Source organism: Colossoma macropomum, unplaced genomic scaffold, assembly GCF_904425465.1.
Source record: "Colossoma macropomum unplaced genomic scaffold, Colossoma_macropomum, whole genome shotgun sequence".
Lineage (NCBI taxonomy): Eukaryota > Metazoa > Chordata > Actinopteri > Characiformes > Serrasalmidae > Colossoma > Colossoma macropomum.
In genome coordinates, this window is record NW_023494799.1 from 36,797,742 (window position 1) to 36,821,314 (window position 23,573).

Sequence of the window (23,573 nt, forward strand, 5' to 3'; positions counted from 1 at the left end):
TAAAATTTGGCATATCAAACAAACACTGTTATCATTTGCTAAAGTATAGTACTTTGAATAGGTGAGTAGGGGTGCAACGATACACTCAACCCATGATTTGTTCGGTTCATGATGCGGTATTCTTATATCTTTTTTAACAAAATTTGAATGAAGAAAAATGGAGACTATAATCACGTTGTTGCACAATTTACTACACTGTCAGAAATAAAAGTTCAGTGCAGGTACATTTCTTAGTCATCAAGGTACAAACAATACAAATGTACCCTCAAAGGTACAACAGTGGTTCCAGTTGTGAACCTTAAATCAGTTTTTCCAGGTGAAAAGTTTGTATTTGTCCCTTTTCATAACCGAATGTTTTAAAACAGAACAGTAAAATAAAAGCCTGGAGACGAGACGGGGTGTGTGGAGTCAGTACAGCTTAGAAAATATCATTTCAGTGGATTATGGTACAGTTATGTTCCCTGACTAAAGGTACTGAGATGTACCCTTGAGGGTTCCACCCCAGTGACAAGAGAGGCACTGATCCAGAGACAGTTTAGTACCGTTTTTTCTGAAAGTGTTACAACTTGTGCTGGAGTGAACTGTGGATTGGAGCTGACTTTGCAAACATTTTTCAAAACAATTTTGCACTGCAATATCACAAGGTCACAATGTCACTGTTACTCCCCTATAGGTCAGTTTGAAAGGCAACAAATTGTTTAAGCAATTAAGTGAGCATTTGTTGGCTATGTTACACTATCCGAGAAATGGTACAGAAAGAACCTTAATTCTTGATCTGCTTGCACACTATCAGTAAGCTGTTCTCTAAAGCCTTGCGCTGCAAACATAGTTTTCTTATTAAAGCAGTGTATTACTGTGATTTTACCAAGGATAAGTGGTGTTTTTAAAATGCTAGCTAGTTTGCTCCCTGGTTAGTCAGACAAAGCAACTTTGGCTTGTGTTGCGTGAGGCTGTGGCAAAGGACAGTTCATGAAAAATCGAATTATGACTGGTACAAGAGAACTCCTGATGTTGACGTCTTCCATTATACAACAGTTAGTTCAGGCCACACAAACTGATTGGTTGAGAAGCGTTCTAACCGTGCTGTTATTTCAGCATAACAGCATTTTTTTTCACAAACACTGTATCACTGCACTGAGACGCCATTGCTAAGCAACGACTTTGACAGCTGTAGGAGACGCTCAAGCCATTTGAACATTTTTACTTCTTACTTTGCCACAAACAGAAAATGAACACTTTTAAGATCACATTTGACCGACAGCCGATTTGGTCAGACTCTGAAGATGAGACGACACTAAATTCCCAAACTGTCATCACCACTGAGCAGCTTTTCAGTCGGCAGCTGTGACAGAAGAACAGCTAAACAACCTGGAATCAGCCAGAAATGAACCCAACACCATTCGCCAAACTAAATGGGCTGTAAGATGCTTTACAGACTGGCTGGAACAAAACAACATTAATACTGATCTGGCAAAAAATGACAACACTGAGCTAAACTTGATATTGCGGCAGTTTTATGGCTCAGTCTGATTTGGTCAGACTCTGAAGATCAGACTACACATTTGGCGAATGGTATTGGGTTCATTTCTGGCTGATTCCATGTTATTTAGCTGTTCTTCTGTCACAGCTGCTGACTGAAAAGCTGCTCAGTGGTGATGACAGTTTGGGAATTTAGTGTAAGCAGCTGGAGAACGAACTGCCGGCTGTGCAGCAAGTGAGCGGAGCTCGTTACTCTGATGTAGCCACTGCTTAACCTGCTTTTTTCATTTTCTTTATTTTAATATTTTATAAATATGTTAAAACTTTATTCTCTGTTCACATACTTCACTTTTGTTATTGTTTGCTGTCCGGTGTTGATCAGAGGAGGGTGGTTCTTCATTTTGAGTCTTGGTTCCTCTCAAGGTTTCTTCCTCCTGCTCTTAGGGAGTTTTTTCCTTGCCACTTTGCCACTGGTGACGCTTATGGAGGCTTAGACCAGGATTTTTCTGTATACCTGCTTTGCGACAACACCTGTTGTCAAAAGCGCTATATATTTAAACCTTGACTTTACTTAATTTGACTTTGACAGTCAATAGTACTTTCATGCAGGCATCTATAGCTAAAAGCATAAACAGGTTAACAAAAAAAGCTGACTGCCCCTTTAATATGTTAATATGACTTAGATATCAGAATCACCACTCAAAACCCTTCTAGACTTAAGCTTAATCTGGGTTTGAGAAATGGGTACAATTTCTTTGTAGAAACTGAGAACATTTACCTTTTACATACATCAAGTTTTTATAGCATGTGTCCTCACTTTGCACATGTCCATTTCAGGTTAGAGACACCAGCTGTGACTCGACTATTCAGGATCTACAGACTCTTGTGTTACATTATGTGACTCAGCTGCAGCAGAATGGGTTATTCTCAGCCTCTATATTAGCACAGATGTTTCAGTTTGTTTCCAGAAGGTTGAACAGAGGTTTGAATAACAAGGAGGAGAAGAGTGCCAAGAAAAAGGTAAGACTGGTTAAAAATGTTGAATTCAGAGCAGATTTAGAAGCATTTATGTAAGATTTTCCTTAGAAAACTACTGTTAGCGCCTATGCTTGGCATGAATCTCTGGGGTCATCCCTTTGTTAAGGTGACCAGATTTCTGAAATGAAAACCAGGGACATTTCCAGTCCAGCGGTCAGTTTATCTTCAAAACATCCAATGTTTTTTTACTGTGAAATAAAAAAGCATTTCAACCTTGGTAACTGCTGTGCAGTAATAAACTAGGGTGAAGGCCAACTGATAAAATTTGGTACTAACTAAATGACTTCATAACAGCCAGACCCAAAACAGACAGAGACAGAGACGGCTGCTATCAACATTTGACATATGTCATATATGAATGGTTTAAAAAGTGGCACAGTTTTAAAAAAATATTTTTTTTTAATATATTTGTAGATTGCATGGTGGCTTACATTCCAGTAGGTTGTCTATACAATCAGTATGATTCAAGTCCCATAATCCCAGCCCATCTTTTAATCCCTGAGTTACATTGTATCTTGAAAAGACGTTTGTGGTGATGTTGTGGACTCACTTGACATTTGCTAAGTTCTGGTCAGTTTTACATGTCAGTGTTCTCTAAAACTAGGCGAGCAAATGGTAAAAGTGGTTAGTAGATAGCAACAGTCAGCTCCCTTTGCTGGACAAAACAAGAACAACGTGAGATATCTGCCCAGCTGCTCTGCTGCAGGTCTTTCTTAGGACCTTCTGGTGTGTTTTTAATTCACAGTTAAAAACCAGGGAAAAAGGGGACATCTGGTCAGGAAAACAGGAAACAGCCCTGTGTTCCCTTTTCGTTATTATGGAAACAGACCTATATTCCCATAGTCATATGGAGTCCCATGCAATGGCAGCATATTTACCACAGTGTTGGCAAGTCACCACTAGTAGCAAGTAGCAAGATTACACACACACACATTATTGAGAACACAGGTTAATTAAACCCAACAACCAGTGCAGCATTTTCCCTATAAAGCAGTCATCCGTTCTTGACAAGCAAAACATTAATCCCAGTGAAGATGACATAAACTACAGTCGGACAGCTGAAATGTGCATAAAGATGGAAAAAAGCAGCAAACTTAAAAACCCAAACTGTCAAGCAGCCTAGCTAAAGAACACTGCTGTGGTAGGTGCGGAAATGTTTGGATTTTTTCCATTTATATCTTACCTCTGATGACGCAGATCACTGCAGACAAGGACAAATCAACTTTTAAACACGTGGTTGATACTTTACATTTAGCTAGCTCAATGATAAAAACCTGAAAGCTTGAGTGAGATAATGAAGTATAGTGCAACAGTTACTAAACAGTGATTGGGGGGGAAAATGAAACAGACGTTTACTAAAGACGTGGAGAGCATCAGGATTATGATTGACCATAACACAAAATTACACTGGGTCCTAACAGCAAACTGGCGTTCAAATGTCATATCACATGGCATTGTGATGCCTGCAGAATGTCTACAGTGGAAACATCAAGTGTGAAGTCAAAATGTAAACAAACCACAGACTTCTCAAAAGATAGCTGCTTCACTGACTGAGCTGTCCAGCTGCGGTTTGGGACATGCATTTAATAGAGTTTGTAATGGGTGATGAGTGATGAATCAGATTTCAATATCTGGCGATCTAATGGAGAAATATGTCCAAAAAATCATGGTTAGATGAGTTTAGTGTGGAGGAACTCCAGTGGCCTGCACAGAACACTTTTGGGATGAACTGAAATGCAGCTTGTGAGCCAACTCCATTTTAATCCCCATAGTATTGGAATGGAGTGTCAAAAAAGCTCATATGGGTGTGATGTATAGGTATCTACATACACATACACCAATCAGGCATAACATTATGACCACCTCCTTGTTTCTACGCTCATTGTCCATTTTATCAGCTCCACTTACTATATAGGTGCACTTTGTAGTTCTACACTTATAGACTGTAGTGCATCTGTTTCTCTGCATACTTTGTTAGCCCCCTTTTACCCTGTTCTTCAGTGGTCAGGACCCCCATGGACCCTCACAGAGCAGGTACTATTTGGGTGGTGGATCATTCTCAGCACTGCAGTAACACTGACGTGGTGGTGGTGTGTTAGTGTGTGTTGCGCTGGGCTGAGTGGATCAGACACAGCAGTGCTGCTGGAGCTTTTAAACACCTCAGTGTCACTGCTGGACTGAGAATAGTCCACCAACCAAAAATATCCAGCCAACAGCATCCTGTGGGCAGCGTCCTGTGACAACTGATGAAGGACTAGAGGATGACCAACACGAACTGTGCAGCAGCAGATAAGCTATTGTCTCTAACTTTACATCTACAAGGTAGACCAACAAGGTCTGATCCACTCAGACCAGCACAACACACACTAATACACCACCACCACGTCAGTGTTACTGCAGTGCTGAGAATGATCCACCACCCAAATAGTACCTGCTCTGTGAGGGTCCATGGGGGTCCTGACCACTGAAGAACAGGGTAAAAGGGGGCTAACAAAGTATGCAGAGAAACAGATGGACTACAGTCTGTAACTGTAGAACTACAAAGTGCACCTATAAAGTAAGTGGAGCTGATAAAATGGACAATGAGCATAGAAACAAGGAGGTGGTCATAATGTGATGCCTAATCAGTGTAGTAGACTGTTGACTGTTAGAATGTTATCTTGACATAAAGCTGTAACTGTTTCTTTCTGGAGCTGCGGGAGGAGATGTTGGCAGATATGTGTGCAGCTTTGACCACTGGAGAGCCGCTCAAGATTCTTAAGGAAGTACACATGACTGCTGATGTTGTCTTGAGCCTTGTCACACAGGAGGATGAGCTGACTTATAATGCTGAGGTACCACAAGTGTACAGAAAGTACAGTATGAATTGGGACAGTTGTCTGTGAACTTCTAATATTTTTATCCACAGTTGCAGGCATGTTGTGTTCTCACCAGTGTTAGTAAGTCACTGATCTCTATGGCACCCACTGAAGGAGATGTTACAGGACTGATGCTGCAGGCGGCCACAACCATTATTCAGGCTTCCAGTAACATCCTTAAAGTTTCTGCCAACATAGAAAAACAGGTACTTCTCATTAGGGCTGTATTAAGGCACTGTCACACCACATCAATGTATTTAACACTGACATAAGTCAGAAAAACAGATGTGTTCTATTCCCGTTTAGCTTTGTTCAGAGGTAAGATTAGACCAAGTACAATGAACACAGTACTGTGGTTAATCTAAAGGGCCAATCTCCATCAACACAAACACTCACTGTTATGCTTGCGGGGCCCCTTGGTGGCTGAGGACCTCAGGCTGAAGCCCTTAAAGTCCACACGGTTTACATGAACTTAAAGGAATGGCTTGGTGAACACAATTTCACACTTATTCCAGACGTAGCCAAGACATGTTTGGTGTCTAAATTTGGCTTCTTTGGTTTAAAACTGGAGCTACATGCCTAACATTTCTAGCAAACTGTAACAAGACAGAACGAGTCAGACACAAGTGGGTAAAAGAAGCAAATGAGGCTTTACTAGTTGGTTTGTGTTCCAGAGTCATCGTCAAAAAACAGGCAATAGTCAGATCCAAAAGAGGCCAATTACAAAGGTGGGAAAATACACAAGATAAGTCAGAACCAGAACAATACAAACAAACCACTCACAAATGACCACTCAGTAGCTCTACAAGAGAAGCACTACTTCATACTGATCTAAGCTAAAGCCTGGGCTTTTATACTAACTAAAACAAGCCACATGATCAAGGAAACAGGTGAGGGAAATCAGTAGTCAGGTGAGGCAGATCTCTCATAGGTGGATTGTCGTGATGTTATCATCATGTGTTCTCCCAGAGGGTTCTGGGAATTGGAGTCCACTAGAGAGTCAGGGCTGGAGGAACGTGTGACACAAACACTGTTTTCTGTAAATACATCCCCAAAAAACTTTCATCAACTCACTGAATTAAGATCGCACAGACTTGATGTGGTTTAAGACACAGTAGACCTATAAATTATACATTTGAATTACAAACATGACCAAAAAGTAGTGTGTAACAAGATGAATCGAGCAGCCATTTTAGACAACAAGTGACAAAGTGACAAGTGACAAAATCTGTCACACAGACATATAAATGCCACAGATTTTTTAAGTTTTTTTTTTTTCTTTTTATAAATTACTGTAATCTTGAGTTTTCAAACTGAAGATATATGTGTAAGTAGATACAACAGAAATCTTGAATTTAAACCAGTGTCTGCTCACAGAAAAGTCATACGAATTTCACATGTGAGTAAAACACTTGTGGTTTTTGCACACTTCACATGTTAAAACTGTTACTTTATTATGTGAAAAATTATGAGATCATGTCAAATTGTGTTAACATTGCCCACATGTGAAAAAAACATGTGTTAACTTGTAAACGTGGTTTTTGCATACTGTGAAATATATGTGATTTTTCTGTAAGAGTCTATATTCCTGCACACAATTCTAAAGAGGACATGAAATTTGGTGCAATACCTGTTATTTAAAATGGCAACCTGTTGCAATCAGCTAAACTGTGAAGTTTGTTCATTTTTATAGTTCATTAAAAGTCATACTGGCCCTTATTCACCAAAGTTGCCTATGGTCGAATCTGATCATAAAATGAGCGCACATAAAATTTTACTGACAGTTTTGTTTCATCTTTGGTATATTTGTAAGATCAAACTCACATTTGGTAAAAGTGGGTTGAGAGAAGTTTTGAAGGAACAGATTTGGGTGACTATTGACTCCTAGTGTTTGTTAGCAACGTTAGCCTAGTAGCTCTAGCACTAGACTGAAGAAGCAAACTTTAGACACCAAACATGTCTTGGGTAATTGACTACTGATCTGTGGTACGCAGAAAATTAAGTGTAAATGTAATTTTTCACCAAACCATTCCTTTAACCGCTGACCCTTGTTCCCTAAATAACCCTCTGCCCAAGAATGACCCATGCAGAATCTCATTAATGCTTCCTCATTTTCTTTCAGAGTGAGATCTCCAGTCTACTACTCAACATAACTGACCACGTACAGAGTGCCCTACTTGCTAATAAAAAGCCAAACCAACAGCCAGCATCCCTCACTTCCCCTCTGATCAGTCTGTATGTCAACAGGTGAGAAAACAACAATGTGAAAAATATAAAGTAGGACTGAACATTGGAAACTTCTGTGAATTGTTTGAATGCTGATTTACGCTCTGTGATCTTTTTTACTATAATATTTAACTGAACAAATATATTATGTAATATTGCGTATGGTGGTGAAATATGTGAAGGATCATTTCCTCAAGCCTGTCTTGTTTCATCTTCCAGGCTGTCACCAGATAAGCTTCAGAATCAGTTTTTCAGCTTTGAGAACAGAGACTCAGCCAGCTTCATGCTCCCATCTTTAGGTCCTGGAATACTGCCTTCAGTGGAGCCAGTGGATGTGCGGGTGAGGGTTGCTTTTTGTTTGCTAGGTTTGTCACCCCATATGCACTCTGCAGAGTTTTCCACTTGTGCATAAACTTTATTTGACCAAAATCAAACAATACCTAAAAATATGAGACTTAATTGCTCAGTAGTTTGACCTGCGAGGCAAAAACTACATTTACAATTTAATCATGTTACAGAGGTTAGCGAATGTAGCGTTTGGAGTCCTGCCCACTGACTCTTGTTGACAGCGAGGTATGCTTACCTGCCCATAAAACTGAACTCAAGTCTGTCTAGTGGATTGCAGCAGTGTTGTCCACTGCGCTATTCCAACCTACCACGTTGGAACACCTTGTAGATGATAGCTCATTTGTTGCTGCATAGTTTGTGTCAGGCATCCATTAGCCCTTCATCAGCTGTCAGTTTCTGACCAAAGGACCATGGTTGGGCTCACACAGAGCAACACACATTAATATGCCACTACCAGGGCTTCCGAGTGGTGCAACTGTCTAAGCTTTGGCCCTATCATCGATCTGAGTTCATCAAGAGAACAGCCATCTGTGACCGGGAGTCCAAGAGAGCACAACTGGCCTCACCCTCTAGGTGGGTAGCATGACCCCCCATCTGCCAGTGCGATGCTTGTCAGTGCAGGCGTCTGTTAGCTGACGTAACAGATCTGGCGGTTGGCACTTTCCTCCGAACGCGTTTGGCCGTTCAGTGACTTTGCGTGAGCGGCAGTTCGGTGGCGCTTCATAGGTATTTGAGGAAGCCTGAGCCAGCCTTCCCCCTCCTAGTGCTGGTGGTATCGTGTGACTGAGGGAGTCCTAACTAGTTGGGGTAGGCTGGAATTGGGAGTTGAAAACGACTAAATTGGGGAGAAAATTGGGCAAAAATCCCCCCCCGCCCCCCAAAAAAGTGCCACTTCCATGTCAGTATCACTGCTGTGCTAAGAAAAACCACTACTAAAGTAATATATGATCAGTGTTTGTCCTAAATTGGTCCCTTTCTATGGATGGTGGCTGACACACTGTATGATGAACCTCCAAGGTGCACCTATGTGGCAGGTGTACCTGATAAAATGGCCAAAGACTGTAGGTACAAGTGTACCTAATAAACAGGTAACTCAATGTCAGTTATATGTGAGATATATTTAAAAATACTAGAGACTCTACAGGGGTCAATATCCTCTCTAGTATGGCTTTGACATGAGTTCTGTCCCTTTTATCTGGTCACAGATGCTGAGTTTTGGGATCAACCCTTTCTCCTGGAGTAAAGGCGATCCCATAAGCGGAGCAGTGGGGGGTCTCTCCCTCACCAGAGAGAACGGCTCTGTCATTCCAGTCACAAACCTCAGGGAGGAGATTGAGGTAAAAAGTCTGATGTACAGCATTTCAAAGTAAAAATATCAATCCTAGCTGACAAATCAATAATTCATATAGGTCATACTTCAATGTTTCAGTGATCAGAGTCATTTATCACAGTGGAGCTTCTAAACACATCCGGCCTGTTTGTAGGTTCTCCTACCACGGTCAGAAGCTGTGGATCTAAACAGTACTTTCTTGGACCTCAGAAAGTACAGCACTCTGGCCATCAACGTGACCACTCCAAACACATCTCTGGTTCTGAAGTTGGAACCCTTAGAGAAGATATCGCTGCAGTTATACTTGGGCTTCCAATATTACCCAAATGACACTCATTACAAGGCCAAAATGCAGCTTCCTCATCTGGAGAGCCCACCAGGTGATTCTTCTAGCAGGGCAGGACATCACCTTGATGATAGGGAGAACTGCAAAATGGGATTTACACATTTATTTCTATTATTTCCACACAGAGGAGAGGTACACATGGGTGCTTGGCCCCAAGGACATGGCAGTTGACGCAGGAGTTTACTATCTTCTCGTGAGGCCTAGTGTAGGAGCTCCTGTGAATTCCTCAAATGCTTCTGTTTTCATCATGTCTTTTGCTGCTCAGTGCAAGTACTGGGACGAGACTAAAACAAACTGGAGCGACTGTGGCTGTAGGGTGAGCTACATTTGACATTTAGATGCAATTATGCTATGATTTAACAAGTGAGCTGGTAAATGACATTTTACTCCAGTTACTGCACTAAATGTTCAGTGTTGCAAAGTGTTGAGCTCAACGTTGTTCAATATAATTTTGTTTGTTTGGGTCATTCTACAGAAATGTCCACTTTTCTATCTGTCCATAGGAGTCACTGGTGTTACCGATCCTCATTGGTGTTACGCATAAGAAAGGTAACACCAGAGACATTTTTAATGAAAAATGCATTTTACAAACTGGCTGCTACAGAACATCAAACCACACATTGTCAATCATGGAATATCCACTAAAATATGTCATTTAATCCATTTGTATTCTATTTTTTCACAATTACCTAAGAATAAAGTCGGTGTGACGTCGACTAAGAGCTTTATATGAAATCATGAGCTAAATGAGAAAATCTATGATAACTGAAAGACACAGTGGACTCACCATGGGCTTTTCTTCATAGATCCTCAGAAAACAGGTAAAAGGAAGTCAAGTGATGTCATGAGTGTGACTTTTATTTCAAAATAAGAGATTTTTTGTTATGCAGTAACACCAGTGACACGACTCCTGGGGACAACAACTTTCATTATATATTTTATAATATTTATTTGGCATTTGTTTTCTTTATGTCATTTAATTCATATATTTCATAGTCATGTATAGATTATTGCAGTTAAACTTGCAGAAAAACGTGTTTTTTTCTTCAAAATATGGCCTCAGCCTTCACACATGACTGTGAGGACGCGCTCTTCTGTGGTGCTTGGAATTCCAGATAATTGATTTAAAAACCAATATTGCTAAATTGAGGCTCAAGAAGGTGTAATTGTTAAAATAACTTATTGTTTTATTTGAAAATGTAAAAAATTGTAACCCTAACATGTTTTTCAAGTGCACTGTATCTGTAAATGCTAGGGACACAAAAATGGACGTTTCTGTAGAATGACCCAGTTACATGTTACAGGGGGATTCTGCCAAATAAAAAAAAATTGAGTCATTTGTTGTGAAATGTTGAATTATAAACTGACAGACACAGATTTCTTTACAGTGGTGCTGATAGGAACCAAAGGTAGCAATTACGACAAGACAAATATAGCCATGTTATTTACTATATAAGCCAACAAATGAACCTATACGTATCTTCTGAGTTTTTATGTGTAATGTTAATAATGCTAAAGTAGTGGTGAATCTGAAATACCACCCCCAAAACCCACCAGCATGTTTTAAAAATCCCTTTTAAGCCAAATCGTATCTCAAAACTATCGTAAAACAAGGTCTTACACATCAGGCAACTTATTTGTAACCAGTTAGTGTAACGACATTCCGACGTCTTGTTCCTATCACCACCAGTATAAGGCAATCTGACTCAGTAAGCTTCTTTAGAACGATGCAGTTCACATCAAAAGTCTCTAATGACTTTGCTTACATCTTAACAATTGAACTACGCAGGAATTTTGAAAAATTGGTGGAATTCCCCTTTAATTCTAATGTGCTGTACACTCAGTTAAAACAGATTTGTGTCCACAGGTTGGCCCCCGCACCACACCAATGTTCACCCAGTGTCTGTGCACCCACCTGACATTTTTCGGGAGCTCTTTCTTTGTCATGCCAAACAAGGTCGACGTGTCTCGCACTGCTGAGCTCTTCGCCACTTTCTCCCAAAATCCTGTTGTGGTGTGTTTTGTTTGCGCCGTTTTCCTGGTGTACATTTTAGCAGTGATATGGGCGCGAAGGAAGGACCTTAAGGACAAAGTGAAGGTCTGTCTGATTCAGCAGCATGAATGTCTTTTTGATGTGAAAAGTGGGAGGAGCTTCACATAAAGGGCCCTTATCATTAAAAGGCCTGTATCCTAGATGTTTCTTTTATTTTACACTGTTCCCGTAAGGTCCACTCAAAATGTTTGAGTGAAAATGGTCATAATATATTTTTACCTGACCATTTTCCAACCTCCCTTTATCCTTTACCATTGAACAGGATGTTTTTGTTGCTGTGCTGTTAAGACTCTCTGTTCTAACTGGCTGCTCTGTATTGTGCCTCAAAAAAGCACTCATAGGTGAAACACTGCTTATGACTTCAATATAAATGGGCGGAGCTAAACTGCTGTAGGCAAAATAGATAGATAAATGTAAATATGTTGGTTCTCGTGATATCCCAGAAAATATACATTCAAAAGGGGCTGTTTTTTCATACAGTTTCCATATATGGACTATATGGACAGGGAAGTGAACAGTATGTTTTGAAATTTTAATAATATTTACATAGTAAATCTAATTTATTAAAAAAGAGAATCACTATTTTAATGAATAAATAAAAAATCACTTTTTCACCTCCCAGTCAATGTGGAAATTAAGCTGCCGAAAAAAGGTTTTTTGAATGAATAATTTTTGTGATGTCACAAAACCAATCAGCTTTCTATTTTCTATTATATATTAATTATATATTAGCTTTTCTATTAAGCCTACAGCAGTTTAGCTCCGCCCATTCACACCGAAGTTATAAGGTGTGTTTCACTCCTTTTTGAATGAGGCCCAATACAGGAGAGCCAGTCAGAACAGAGGTCATTTACATATATCAGTCTTAAAGGGACAGTAACCTCATCCGCCTGATAAAGAGAGGTTGGAAAACAGTCACTTAAAAATGAATTATGTCTGTTTTTGGTAAACAAACCATCACAAATCATGAGTGGACCTATGAGCCATTAAACACAGAAAAAACAATAATACAGTAATGTGCTAATTCTGAACTGTATCAAAGTGACCAAATCAGATCGTGGTGAAATTTACGATTAATCATTTTGTAAAGAATCGCAATAGAGTTGCATTGTTGTGATATTCACCCCCAGTTAACTCTATTGTCATATGTTCTAGGTAAAGGTGACAGTGCTGGAAGATAATGACCCACTGGCTGATTATCGGTACTTATTGGTTATCGGCACTGGGCATCGCCGGGGAGCGTCCACTTCGTCTCATGTCAGTGTGGTCACCTCAGTATTCATTTAGCAAGACATTCTGCTGTGGTTTTGTATGTAATAATTCTGTTGCACTGCAGGTTACAGTGACTCTAACAGGCTCAGTGTGGGAGAGTGAGCCTCATCATCTGACTGACCCAGACAAACCAGTGTTTGAGAGGGGAGGGGTGGACATGTTCCTGCTGACCACTCCAGTCTCTCTGGGAGAGCTTCAGAGCATCAGGCTGTGGCACGATAACTCTGGAAAACATCCTGCTTGGTACAGTGGACAGAACACTGGCCTTGAAAATTCAACCTAAATCTGTTTTCTGTGTGGATCAGTCGACAGAACTGATTCAAAGATTATGTATATTTTATTTAAATAAATGATTCCATTCCATTTTATCACTACCAAAATAATCATAACACTACTGAAACTTTACAAAATGTTTCATTGGTGACTGTTTCAGTCATAGGAATTTTAGTTAGCCACCACATCACTAGGAAACACAGCTTGGAACACATAAAATCATAATATTTTTTCATTTAAACACAAAAAAATGTACTTAATTGCAGAAAATATGTGTTTCGGTAGTGACAATTCTTAATGTTACACACTGATTTTCAGCCTTTTACTTCAAAACAATGGGATTTAACTGCTCACCATGTGGCCACGAGGGACAGGGATGCAGCCTCACACAGCCTTTACACAAGTGTAAATTTAGGTGTTTGGGGCAGGCACCACCCAATACAAAGTACCAAATAAATGATGATTTTGCATTATCAATGATTTTTCAATTATTGATGATTTAATGTCATGGGTTTAAATAGATCAGAGCGTAATATTTGTAAATATCTAAGATCTGAATACTTAATGTTTTTTTTTAGTTAAAAAAGAAAATGCTGTCCCAAGTTTTTATGTCATTCCCAACACACAAAGAGTTTTAGTCTGTAGGTGGAGCCTTATTTTAGCCATACCTCTTCGTTTTAGAGCATGGTGAGCAGTTAGATCCCATTGTTTTAAATTAAATGTGTCCCAAAATCTGACAATCAGTGTGGAACATTAAGAATTGTCACGACTGAAACACATATTTTCTGCAATTAAGTAAACTATTTTGTGTTTTAATGAAAAATAGTATGATTTTATGTGTGTAACTGTCCAGAGCTGTGTTTGTTAGCCATGTACTGGATAGTGTTTATAAATTCTGCTCAAAATTATCTAAAATTGTCACAACTGGAACACTTGTTCAAGTTTTGGTAGTGTAATGATTGCTTTGTTAGTGATTAAATAATATGTTCAATTGTGTTTTAATAAAAAAAAATCATAATTGCGGTATAGGGTCACTCAAAAGGATTTAATGAACTCCAGCTTTGAGCCATTTCGGTAGGATGATCTATACAAAGGGATCTACTATGTTTCTTAAATTATTAATTATTCCTGAATTATTTCTATTTCTAAGGTATGTTAATAAAGTGATGGTGCAGGACGTGGAGACTGGACAGAAGTGGCATTTCTTGTGCAGCTCATGGCTGGCCATTGATATGGGAGAGGGCACCCTGGACAAAGTGTTTCCTGTAGCAACAGATAAAGACTTAAAAGGGTTTAGGTAAATAACTCAAACGTCCACCAAAGAAAATTATAGCAATGGAAACTTAGCATGGGAATAAAACCTCTTGTTCTCTTTTCAGCAATCTGTTTTTCATGAAGACCGCCAAAGATTTCTGTGATGGCCACATCTGGTACTCCGTGGTCAGTCGGCCGGCCAGTAGTAACTTCACTCGAGTGCAACGTATTTCCTGCTGTTTCTCCCTGCTGCTCTGCACCATGCTGACCAGCATCATATTCTGGGGTATTCCCACTGACCCTTCTGAGCAGAGCATGGATGTAGGTAAGCTGCAACTACAGTATAGCTCTGATATTGGTTCAGTAATGTGTCATTCATAGTCCATTCTTAGGCACAGGTCACGAGGGACATGCAGTAAATATGTGTTCTTCTACATAAAGGTAACATCAAGTTCAGCTGGAAGCAGGTGATGATTGGCATCCAGAGCTCCATCATCATGTTCCCCGTTAACCTCTTAATTGTAAGCATCTTCAGATTCACTCGTCCAAGGAAGAAGATCCAAAAGGTAGAAGAGGATCAGCTGCCCAAGTCTGGATCTCCTCAGCAGGAGAAGAATCATATTTCCCCACAGTGGTGCAAACAGACAGACATTACTGTGGAATACGTCATCAAAGTAAGTCTATGCCTAAATGTTGTGATACGGTCAGACTGCATTATACAAAACCAGCATTGTACAATTTATTTAAAAGAGTGCTCCTCCAGCAACGTCGTCTCCTTCATTATCTATTTAGAATGACAAAGTATGCTGTGTAAATATAGAATAATATGATAGTAATACACAGTAATTAATACATTGTGTTGCCTTCTCAGACTAAACCTAATCCTAGAAAAAATGGGATTTTTCATGTCAAAACATTAAAATGAATTTTGTAGACAAGCCTTAATCCACATCTTTAAAATAAGCCCTATAATTTCTTTCTATCTATCTATCTATCTATCTATCTATCTATCTATCAGGACATAAAAAGAATACTTCGCATGCTCACTAAGGCCGTGAGGTGCCCCATCCCAATGACAACACTGGAATCTGATAGAACAGACGTCAACAGATTATTATCTCATGTGGAAGATATCATTCGACAGCAGGACCTGCACACGGGCAGATTTGGTTTTGAACACACTCAAAAGGAATTCGTTTCAGTGTACAAGCTCTACCGTCAGCATCTCTACAAGCAGCTCCAGAATTTGGAAAAGGAGTTGAGGCTGCTGAGCCCTTCACAGTTCTCTAAGGCAGGGCGCTACAGTCAGGCCGTGCTGCAGGTTCAGAGAATGAAGGGACTGTTAGAACCCCACCTTTCTATCCAGGACCATGTCACTTGCATCTCCAGCCCAGGAGCAGGCCGCAGTGGAGGCAGGAAGAAGTGCTGTCAGAAAGGCCTGCCCTGGTGGTTTTTATTTGTTGGCTGGTTTCTTGTGGCAGCCACAAGTGGAGTGTCTGCGTTCTTCACCATGCTGTACGGGCTGACCTACGGAAAACAGCGTTCCATTAGCTGGCTCATTTCAATGACGGTGTCTTTCTTTGAGAGTCTTCTTCTCACCCAGCCCATAAAAGTAAGAGATGCTGGCAAAAATGCAATATTCAGTAGAAATTTATTTTATTTTTGGTATTATCCCTGTTTTGACTTTGTCACTGTGGCATTTGTTTGACAGGTGCTTGGATTTGCAATCTTCTTTGCTTTAGTGGTGAAGTCTGTTGATAATGGTGATGATGATGATGAATATATTTACATGGTCAGGAACCAGGTCCTTACTTACTCAGGTAACTGCAAGACACGCTGTAAGCATTCTTTAAATATCTTGTAATCGTTGCCTATTAAATTGTGTTAATAAATGTCTGTTTAGACAATAAAGTTATGCTCCTGCTTATAGATGATCCTGATGATGTACGCATTTCTAGAAGGGACAGCACATGTAGCTTCTACCAGCCTCCTCCTCCTTCTGATATTGGGAAGATGAAGGACAAAATGATCAAAGATCAGAAAGCTTTTGCATTAATCATGGAGATTCTCAGTAAGACAGAATGATAATTCAGTGATAGTTTGGACTACATCACTACAAAAATATGATATTTAATGTTTTATCTTATGAACTTTCATATTCATATTATTTTCTGTAAATATGTGCTCTTTTCAAATTTAATGCCTGCAACACACTGTTTTTGTGCTTAATTTTGTATCACTCATTTTCAATGGAGGACAGATCTAGACTGCAGGCAGGCCAGTCTAACACCTGCATTCTCTGAGTACGCATCCATACTGTTGTAACACATGCAGAATGTGTTCTATGTCCCTGAAAAAGACAGTCTACAATGCAGCATATGTTACACCAAAGGTTTTAATGGTGACTTCAGCTATGTGTAAATTCTTCATGCCATTTGCACAAATGCACCCATATATCATGATAGGTCCTGGCTTCTGAACTTTACGCTGGTAACAATCTGGATGGTCCTTTTCTTTTTTTGACCCAGAGAACATCTAATATTTTAAATAAAGAATCTGAAAGGTTGACTCATCAAACCAAAATACCTGTTTCTACTGTGCATCAGTCTGTTTCAGATGAACTCAAGCCCAGAGAAGTTGGTGGCGTTTCTGGAAGTTGCTGACATATGGCTTCTGGCCTTCCACTGAACATAGTACAATTTTAACTTGCATTTGTGGATGCAGCAACAAACAGTGTTCATTGGCAGAGTATTTCCGAGCCCATGTGGTGATATCCATCACAGAAGCATGCCGGTTCTTAATGCAGTGCCGTCTGAGGGACTGAAGGTTACAGACCTTCAGTTGTGGTTTTCATCCTTGCCCTTTAAACAAAGAGATTTCTTTGGATTGCCAGACTCTTTTAATGTTACTTTAGAGGGTAAAATACCTAAAATCCTTGCAGTTGCTTGTTGTGGAACATTGTTCATAAACTGCTGATTCGCTGACACCTTTTTTGGCAAAGTGGCGAGCCTCAACCTACCCTTGCTCATAAAGTGCTAGGCCTTTTCTGGACGCTCCTTTAATGCCTAAGTATGGTTGCATCACCTGTTTAAGATGATTTTTGAACAGTTCACAATGTTCCTGGTCTTAAATTGCTCCGGTTCCAACTTTTTAGAAATGTGTTGCAGGCATCAATTTCAGAATGAGCATATATTTACAAGAAGCAATGAAGCTGATAAGGTATGCATTAAATATCTTGTCTTTGAACTGTTTTTATTTAAATACAGGCCAAAGTGATTTACAAACCCACTGCTTTCTGTTTTTACTTGCATTTCAGACACTGTGCCAACTCTTTTGGAATTGAGGTTTTGTAAAAAGAGTTTTAAAAGATCTGTTTCCTTTGCAGTTTATGTATTGTTCCTGTGCGTGTTACTCACGGCTGCATATGGTCAGCGGGACCCAAATGCTTACTTCCTCACGCAACACATTCAGCAAAGCTTCAGCAACGGCATCTCAGACAGCATGAGCCATGAGGATGTGTTTACTTGGGCAAATTCTACCCTCCTCAAGAACATCTTTGGACCTTGTTCAGGTCCTTCCTCAACCTTAATATAAAAGCCAGGGGCCGTATTACAGAAAGTTCTTAAGACTGAGATCACATCTGCTTTGTTGTCATGACAACTTCGGTTGAGACTGAAGTTAGGACAGCAGCTATTACAGAACAACAGTTCTTTAGTCTATAAGTCATTCTTAAGTCATCCTAAGTTGCCAAAATACCCTAAACATTTTCTTAACTTTAAGATAAACCCCAGAGCGTCTTAACTTCTGTTTTAATCATCTGTTACTATTGTTTTATGCAGTGACCGACAGTAGAGTTCACAATAAGTAGCATAATGACGCTACATTTATCTAAATTTTTCTAACAGCGCTTTAAAACCCAGACACGATCTCCACTGCCTTTCTTATTGCCTTTGTGTTTTATGTTGATGAAAACTCGTCACATAAATATTACAGTGATGATGGTGAATAATGAGGAGACAGAACTGAACGTGTGTCTGTTTATTAGGAGGAATAATTTTAGCACGCTCAGCTAAAGCGTTTGGGAAATGGAGACTGAAACTGGAGCGGCGACTCTGATAAACAGCATGAACTTTCAGTTTATCGAGCTTTAGCTTTAATTGACTTTCTTTACACCAGTGATGGCAGCTAACGTAGCTGTCTGTCTGACTAACTTGATTACGTGTTTACGTTTCAGCTGCGCGCGTAGGGTCGGTTGCCAGGTAACAGAGAGGGCAGTTGATTGTCGACTTCTATCGAGTAAGTTAAGATTTCCTAACTTGAGATAAGAGAAGATGCTGTAAGATAAGATAAGATTCTTAAATTAAGATCAGATTTGCTTCTGTAATACAAATTAGTGAAAAATCTTATCTTGACCTGTCAGATCTTAAGACAAGAAGATAGGACGTTTCTGTAATACGGCCCCAGATTTGAACTTTACGTTTAGATTAATTGTGCCATGGATGCCTTTGGAGTCTAATGTGTGGATTACTTTTCTAATGAGTTGAACTTCCACCTTCTTAGGTTTCATCACAGATGGAAACTCAAAGCTCGTAGGAAACGCTCGTCTCCGGCAGGTTCGGGTACAGAAGGACTCCTGCAAGACAGCCAGTTCCATGCGCCGCTCTGTTCCTGATTGCCATGCTCCGTACTCTTGGGAGGTGGAGGACGTGGGCTCCTACGGCCCAGGCTGGAACAGTTTGGTAGATGGAAACACATCTAAGACGCTGCTCACACCCTGGCAGTACCAAACCCAGTCTACACTCAGAGCACACCCGGTGTGGGGTGGTGTGGCTCTGTATAGAGGTGGAGGCTTTGCAGTGGTCCTGGGCCCTGACCAGCAAAGTGCAAACAGGTGGGAATGTGACGCAGAAGGAAACTGCTATAATGAGATGGAACATTTCACACAACAGAATTGTTCAATTAAAGAATTGTTCAAATATTGTTTTTCCATCACCATCAGATACAAACAGTACTTAAAGCATTCATGTTTGAGAAATAGAAGCTCCACTCTTACTTCAGATTTAAAAAAAAAATTGACAGGTGTTTCTGTCCATCTTTCCACTGTGAGAAGACAATTTAATGCTATGGGCCTAAAATGTTGTATATGTGTATATGGATGTGTAGCTGTCAAGAAGCTGTTACTGAAAAAAGGAAATAGACAAAAAAGAAGAAAGTTTTCAAATCAAGCAAAAAAAGAAGCTGGTACTTTCAGAACAATGGACTGACCACCCCAGAGTCCAGACCTCAACGTCATTGAATGTGCAATATTTGGATTGTGAGAAGTAGAAAATGCAACCAACTTCTAAGACTAAACTTTGGAGGTGTGGAAAAACATCTGCTGATTTCTTTGTAAAACTGAAATGAAGTCTCCCAAAAAGAATGGAAGCAGTTTTGAAGGCAAAGAGTGGATACACCAAATACTGAAAAAATGATATTATATTCAGTTGTTGAGGCTTCTGTATAATAATTCTGTGTAATTATAATTTTCCGCTTTTTTCTGACACAGAAATTATTACTTGTACTTAATGGAAATTATTTAAATAAATAAAGGGGGTGCATAAAGAACTTTTTAAAAACATAATGCAAACGTTCTGGGAAGAACCCTTAAATTGGTATAGAGTCTTTACAGTACACTCCTAAAAATGATGGTGCTTCAAGGGTTCTTTAGTAAAGAAAATGGTTCTTACGGAACCATTAACACTCAAAGATCGCTTTGCATGATTAAAAAGTTCTTTGCATCATGAAAGCGTTCTTCAGATTGATGGAAAATGTCCATGAATGTGCTGTAGATGGTTCTTTATAGAATCTTTTTGAAAAGGGTTCTATATATCAAAAGGGTTTTTCTATTGTTACAAGCTTGACAGCACATTCTCCACCAGTCTGAAGAACCTTTTCATGATGCGAAGAACCCTTTAATCATGCAAAGTGTTAATGGTTTTATATAGAACCCTTATCTTTACCAAAGATCTCTTGAAGAACCATCTTTTTTAAGAGTATATGGTTCTTTAAACCTTTAAAAGGTTCTTTACATTCAAAACATGGTTTAAACATGGTTCTTTAGGCAACCCTAACAAGTGTATAGTGGTTAGATTTTTTCTTTACCACACCTTGAAACAGTGAAATCGTTCTTCAGATTAATGGAGAATGTGTTATATATGGTTCTTTATAGAACCTTTTTGAGAAGAGTTCAATATAGCACCATTATATGTAGCATCTATCGTTACAATGTCAAGCTTGTAACAATATCAGAACCCTTTTTGGTGCTATATAGAACCATATAGAACACATTCTCCATCCAAGAACATTTTAAGCACTGACATGCGTTTAAACATGCAAATGGCTAGTGCATTTTGGAATTCTGGCTAATTCATGTTGGAATATATTAAATTTGGAACCAAAATGCAATGCACTGTGGGTTCCAACCTGGTTCTCAGGGCCCCCAGACATTTTCCATATTTTTCCCTTATCCTTATGTGTGGATTGGAGCAAAATTGTAGACCATCTGGGGGACCCTGAGGATTGGGTTGGGAACCAATGATGTAAGACACACTTCTCCTGGACAAAATTAACGAGCCCTTTCTTTTCTACAGTGTGCTACAGTACCTATTTGACAACACGTGGCTGGACGTTTACACGCGGGCCTTATTTGTCGAGTTCACTGTATACAATGCGAACGTCAACCTCTTCTGTATTGTGACACTGATGCTAGAAACGACTGCAGTGGGTGAGGAAACTGTTACATTTGTAGACTTTAAAAGTCAATGCAATGAATTTTTCTCCCAAACATGATGTTGAGTCTCTTTGTTTTCCGGCAGGAGCATTCCAGTATCGCACTGAGCTGCAGAATGTCCGACTTTTCCAAACCACAGATGGCGTTCATATACTGGCCTCTGAGGCCATTTATTTCCTGTTCATTCTCTATTATATGTTTCTGCAGGTAGGGTCTCTACTTGAACTATTAACCCTTGTATGGTGTTGATGTGTTTGTTACTCAGTGGTCTGGCTGACCCACCACATTACTGTTTATTTAAATCAATACAGCCATAACAATTTATGTAAAAATGCCAGATGTTTAAAATATCACAAGTGTCCAGTGTAGGGTTCTCCTTTAGCAGCTGTAGCCAGTCAGCAGCCTGTCCATGTTGTCCACCCTCACACACACACACACACACACACATATACAAACACACACAGAGACACACACACGCTAATAGCAGGCCATGTGGGAGCAGAACAGAGTGAAGGACACAGCACCTCCACACTTTTATTCCCTGCATGTTCACCCAACACCACATGTATAATATAAATGTGTGGTGAACAGTGTGAAGACACTGAAAATGGGTTATTTTACACCGATCAGGCATAACATTATGACCACCTCCTTGTTTCTACACTCATTGTCCATTTTATCAGCTCCACTTACTATATAGGTGCACTTTGTAGTTCTACAGTTACAGACTGTAGTCCATCTGTTTCTCTGCATACTTTGTTAGCCCCCTTTTACCCTGTTCTTCAGTGGTCAGGACCCCCATGGACCCTCACAGAGCAGGTACTATTTGGGTGGTGGATCATTCTCAGCACTGCTGTAACACTGACGTGGCGGTGGTGTGTTAGTGTGTGTTGCGCTGGTCTGAGTGGATCAGACACAGCAGTGCTGCTGGAGTTTTTGAATCTGATTCGTGGTTAAAGAGGATTCCCTGGCATTGTGTCTCATTTTAACAGTGCAAGCTGATGAAGCAGCAGAAATGGGAGTACTTCAGGAATAAGTGGAATCTTCTAGAATTGGCCATCATCCTTTTGAGCTGGAGTGCCTTTTCTGTGTTCATCAAGAGGACGGTGCAGGGAAACCAGGATCTGCAGTATTATCATGACCACAAAAACCAGTAAGAGGATAACAGAAGTTCCTCCACAGGCTTTCCACATGAACGTCACACAAATTCACCAACGTTCTTCCTTTCCTTCCAGGTTCCCGAGCTTCTACGAGACCGCCGCGGCAGATTCAGCCCTGGGGTACATCATAGCGTTCCTGGTTCTGCTGGCCACCATAAAAATGTGGCACCTGATGCGCCTCAACGCCAAACTGAACATGATCACCTCCACACTGCAGCGGGCATGGACTGACATCTCCAGCTTCATTGTGGTCATAATCATCATGTTCCTGGCCTACTCCGTCGCTGTGAGGGTCCAAAACACTTCCATAAGTATCTGTCATTACTGAGGGTTTTACCTCCAGAGCTTCGAATCAATGTTTACAATTTCAGTTTATGAAATTAGTAAGTCTGCACACTTAAAAATGATGGTTCTTCAATGGTTCTTTAGTAAAGAAAATGGTTCTATACAGAACCATCAACACTCTGCATGGTTATATGCCTCTTTGCATTATAAAAGGGTTCTTCAGATTGATGGAAAATATGCATGAATGTGCTGTAGATGGTTTTTAAAGCAGGTGTTTTTTTTTTTTTTTAGTTTTTTTACTAATAAAAGACAGACATTTAAATAATTGACAATGTGCAAGACAATAAAAACCAAGACAACAAACAAAGCAGCCAAAAAAAGGAAAACAGGGCCTGCATACCTTAAAGGAGGTGATTAAAAAAAATTATATGTCAATATGTGAACATACAGTGCTATGAAATGGGAATAAGGGTAAGACCGTCCAGATAGGACAGACAGGGTTTCCAGTGGAAATAAATCTTGTAATTTGACCCTTCATTGTGAACTTGTGTAGATGGTTCTTTAAAGAATCTTTTTGTAAAGGGTTCTATATAGCACCCAAAAACCTTCTATTGTTACAAACTTGACAGCACATTCTCCACCAGTATGAAGAACCTTTTCATGATGCAAAGAACCCTTTAGGGTTTCTTTACTAAAGAACCCTTGAAGAACCATCTTTTTAAGAGTGCATGGTTCTTTAAGCCTTTAAAAGGTTCTTCACACTCAAAACGTGGTTCAAACATGGTTCTTTGAGCATCAAATTAAACAATTACAGGGTTCTTTGTGTCGTGAATGGGTTCTTCAGACTGATGGAGACTGTGCTTTAGATGGTTCTATATAGAA

The 23,573-nt window shown here is 39.8% G+C and overlaps 1 protein-coding gene across 1 annotated transcript in view; it reads left to right on the forward strand.

Moving 5' to 3' along the window:
- The window catches only part of pkd1l2b (polycystic kidney disease 1 like 2b), a 37,177-nt gene that overhangs the window by 10,576 nt on the left and 3,028 nt on the right, over positions 1–23,573 (forward strand). The window contains exons 7-29 of the mRNA XM_036585956.1: positions 2,317–2,499; positions 5,211–5,351; positions 5,426–5,581; positions 7,498–7,622; positions 7,821–7,941; positions 9,155–9,286; positions 9,434–9,659; positions 9,751–9,941; positions 11,493–11,723; positions 12,834–12,935; positions 13,015–13,193; positions 14,374–14,520; positions 14,603–14,802; positions 14,919–15,151; positions 15,496–16,089; positions 16,189–16,297; positions 16,408–16,548; positions 17,863–18,048; positions 19,038–19,368; positions 21,107–21,240; positions 21,332–21,453; positions 22,239–22,399; positions 22,482–22,692. Of these exons, the coding sequence (XP_036441849.1) occupies positions 2,317–2,499; positions 5,211–5,351; positions 5,426–5,581; positions 7,498–7,622; positions 7,821–7,941; positions 9,155–9,286; positions 9,434–9,659; positions 9,751–9,941; positions 11,493–11,723; positions 12,834–12,935; positions 13,015–13,193; positions 14,374–14,520; positions 14,603–14,802; positions 14,919–15,151; positions 15,496–16,089; positions 16,189–16,297; positions 16,408–16,548; positions 17,863–18,048; positions 19,038–19,368; positions 21,107–21,240; positions 21,332–21,453; positions 22,239–22,399; positions 22,482–22,692 (4,356 nt within the window). The remainder of the gene's footprint in view (positions 1–2,316; positions 2,500–5,210; positions 5,352–5,425; positions 5,582–7,497; positions 7,623–7,820; positions 7,942–9,154; positions 9,287–9,433; positions 9,660–9,750; positions 9,942–11,492; positions 11,724–12,833; positions 12,936–13,014; positions 13,194–14,373; positions 14,521–14,602; positions 14,803–14,918; positions 15,152–15,495; positions 16,090–16,188; positions 16,298–16,407; positions 16,549–17,862; positions 18,049–19,037; positions 19,369–21,106; positions 21,241–21,331; positions 21,454–22,238; positions 22,400–22,481; positions 22,693–23,573) is intronic.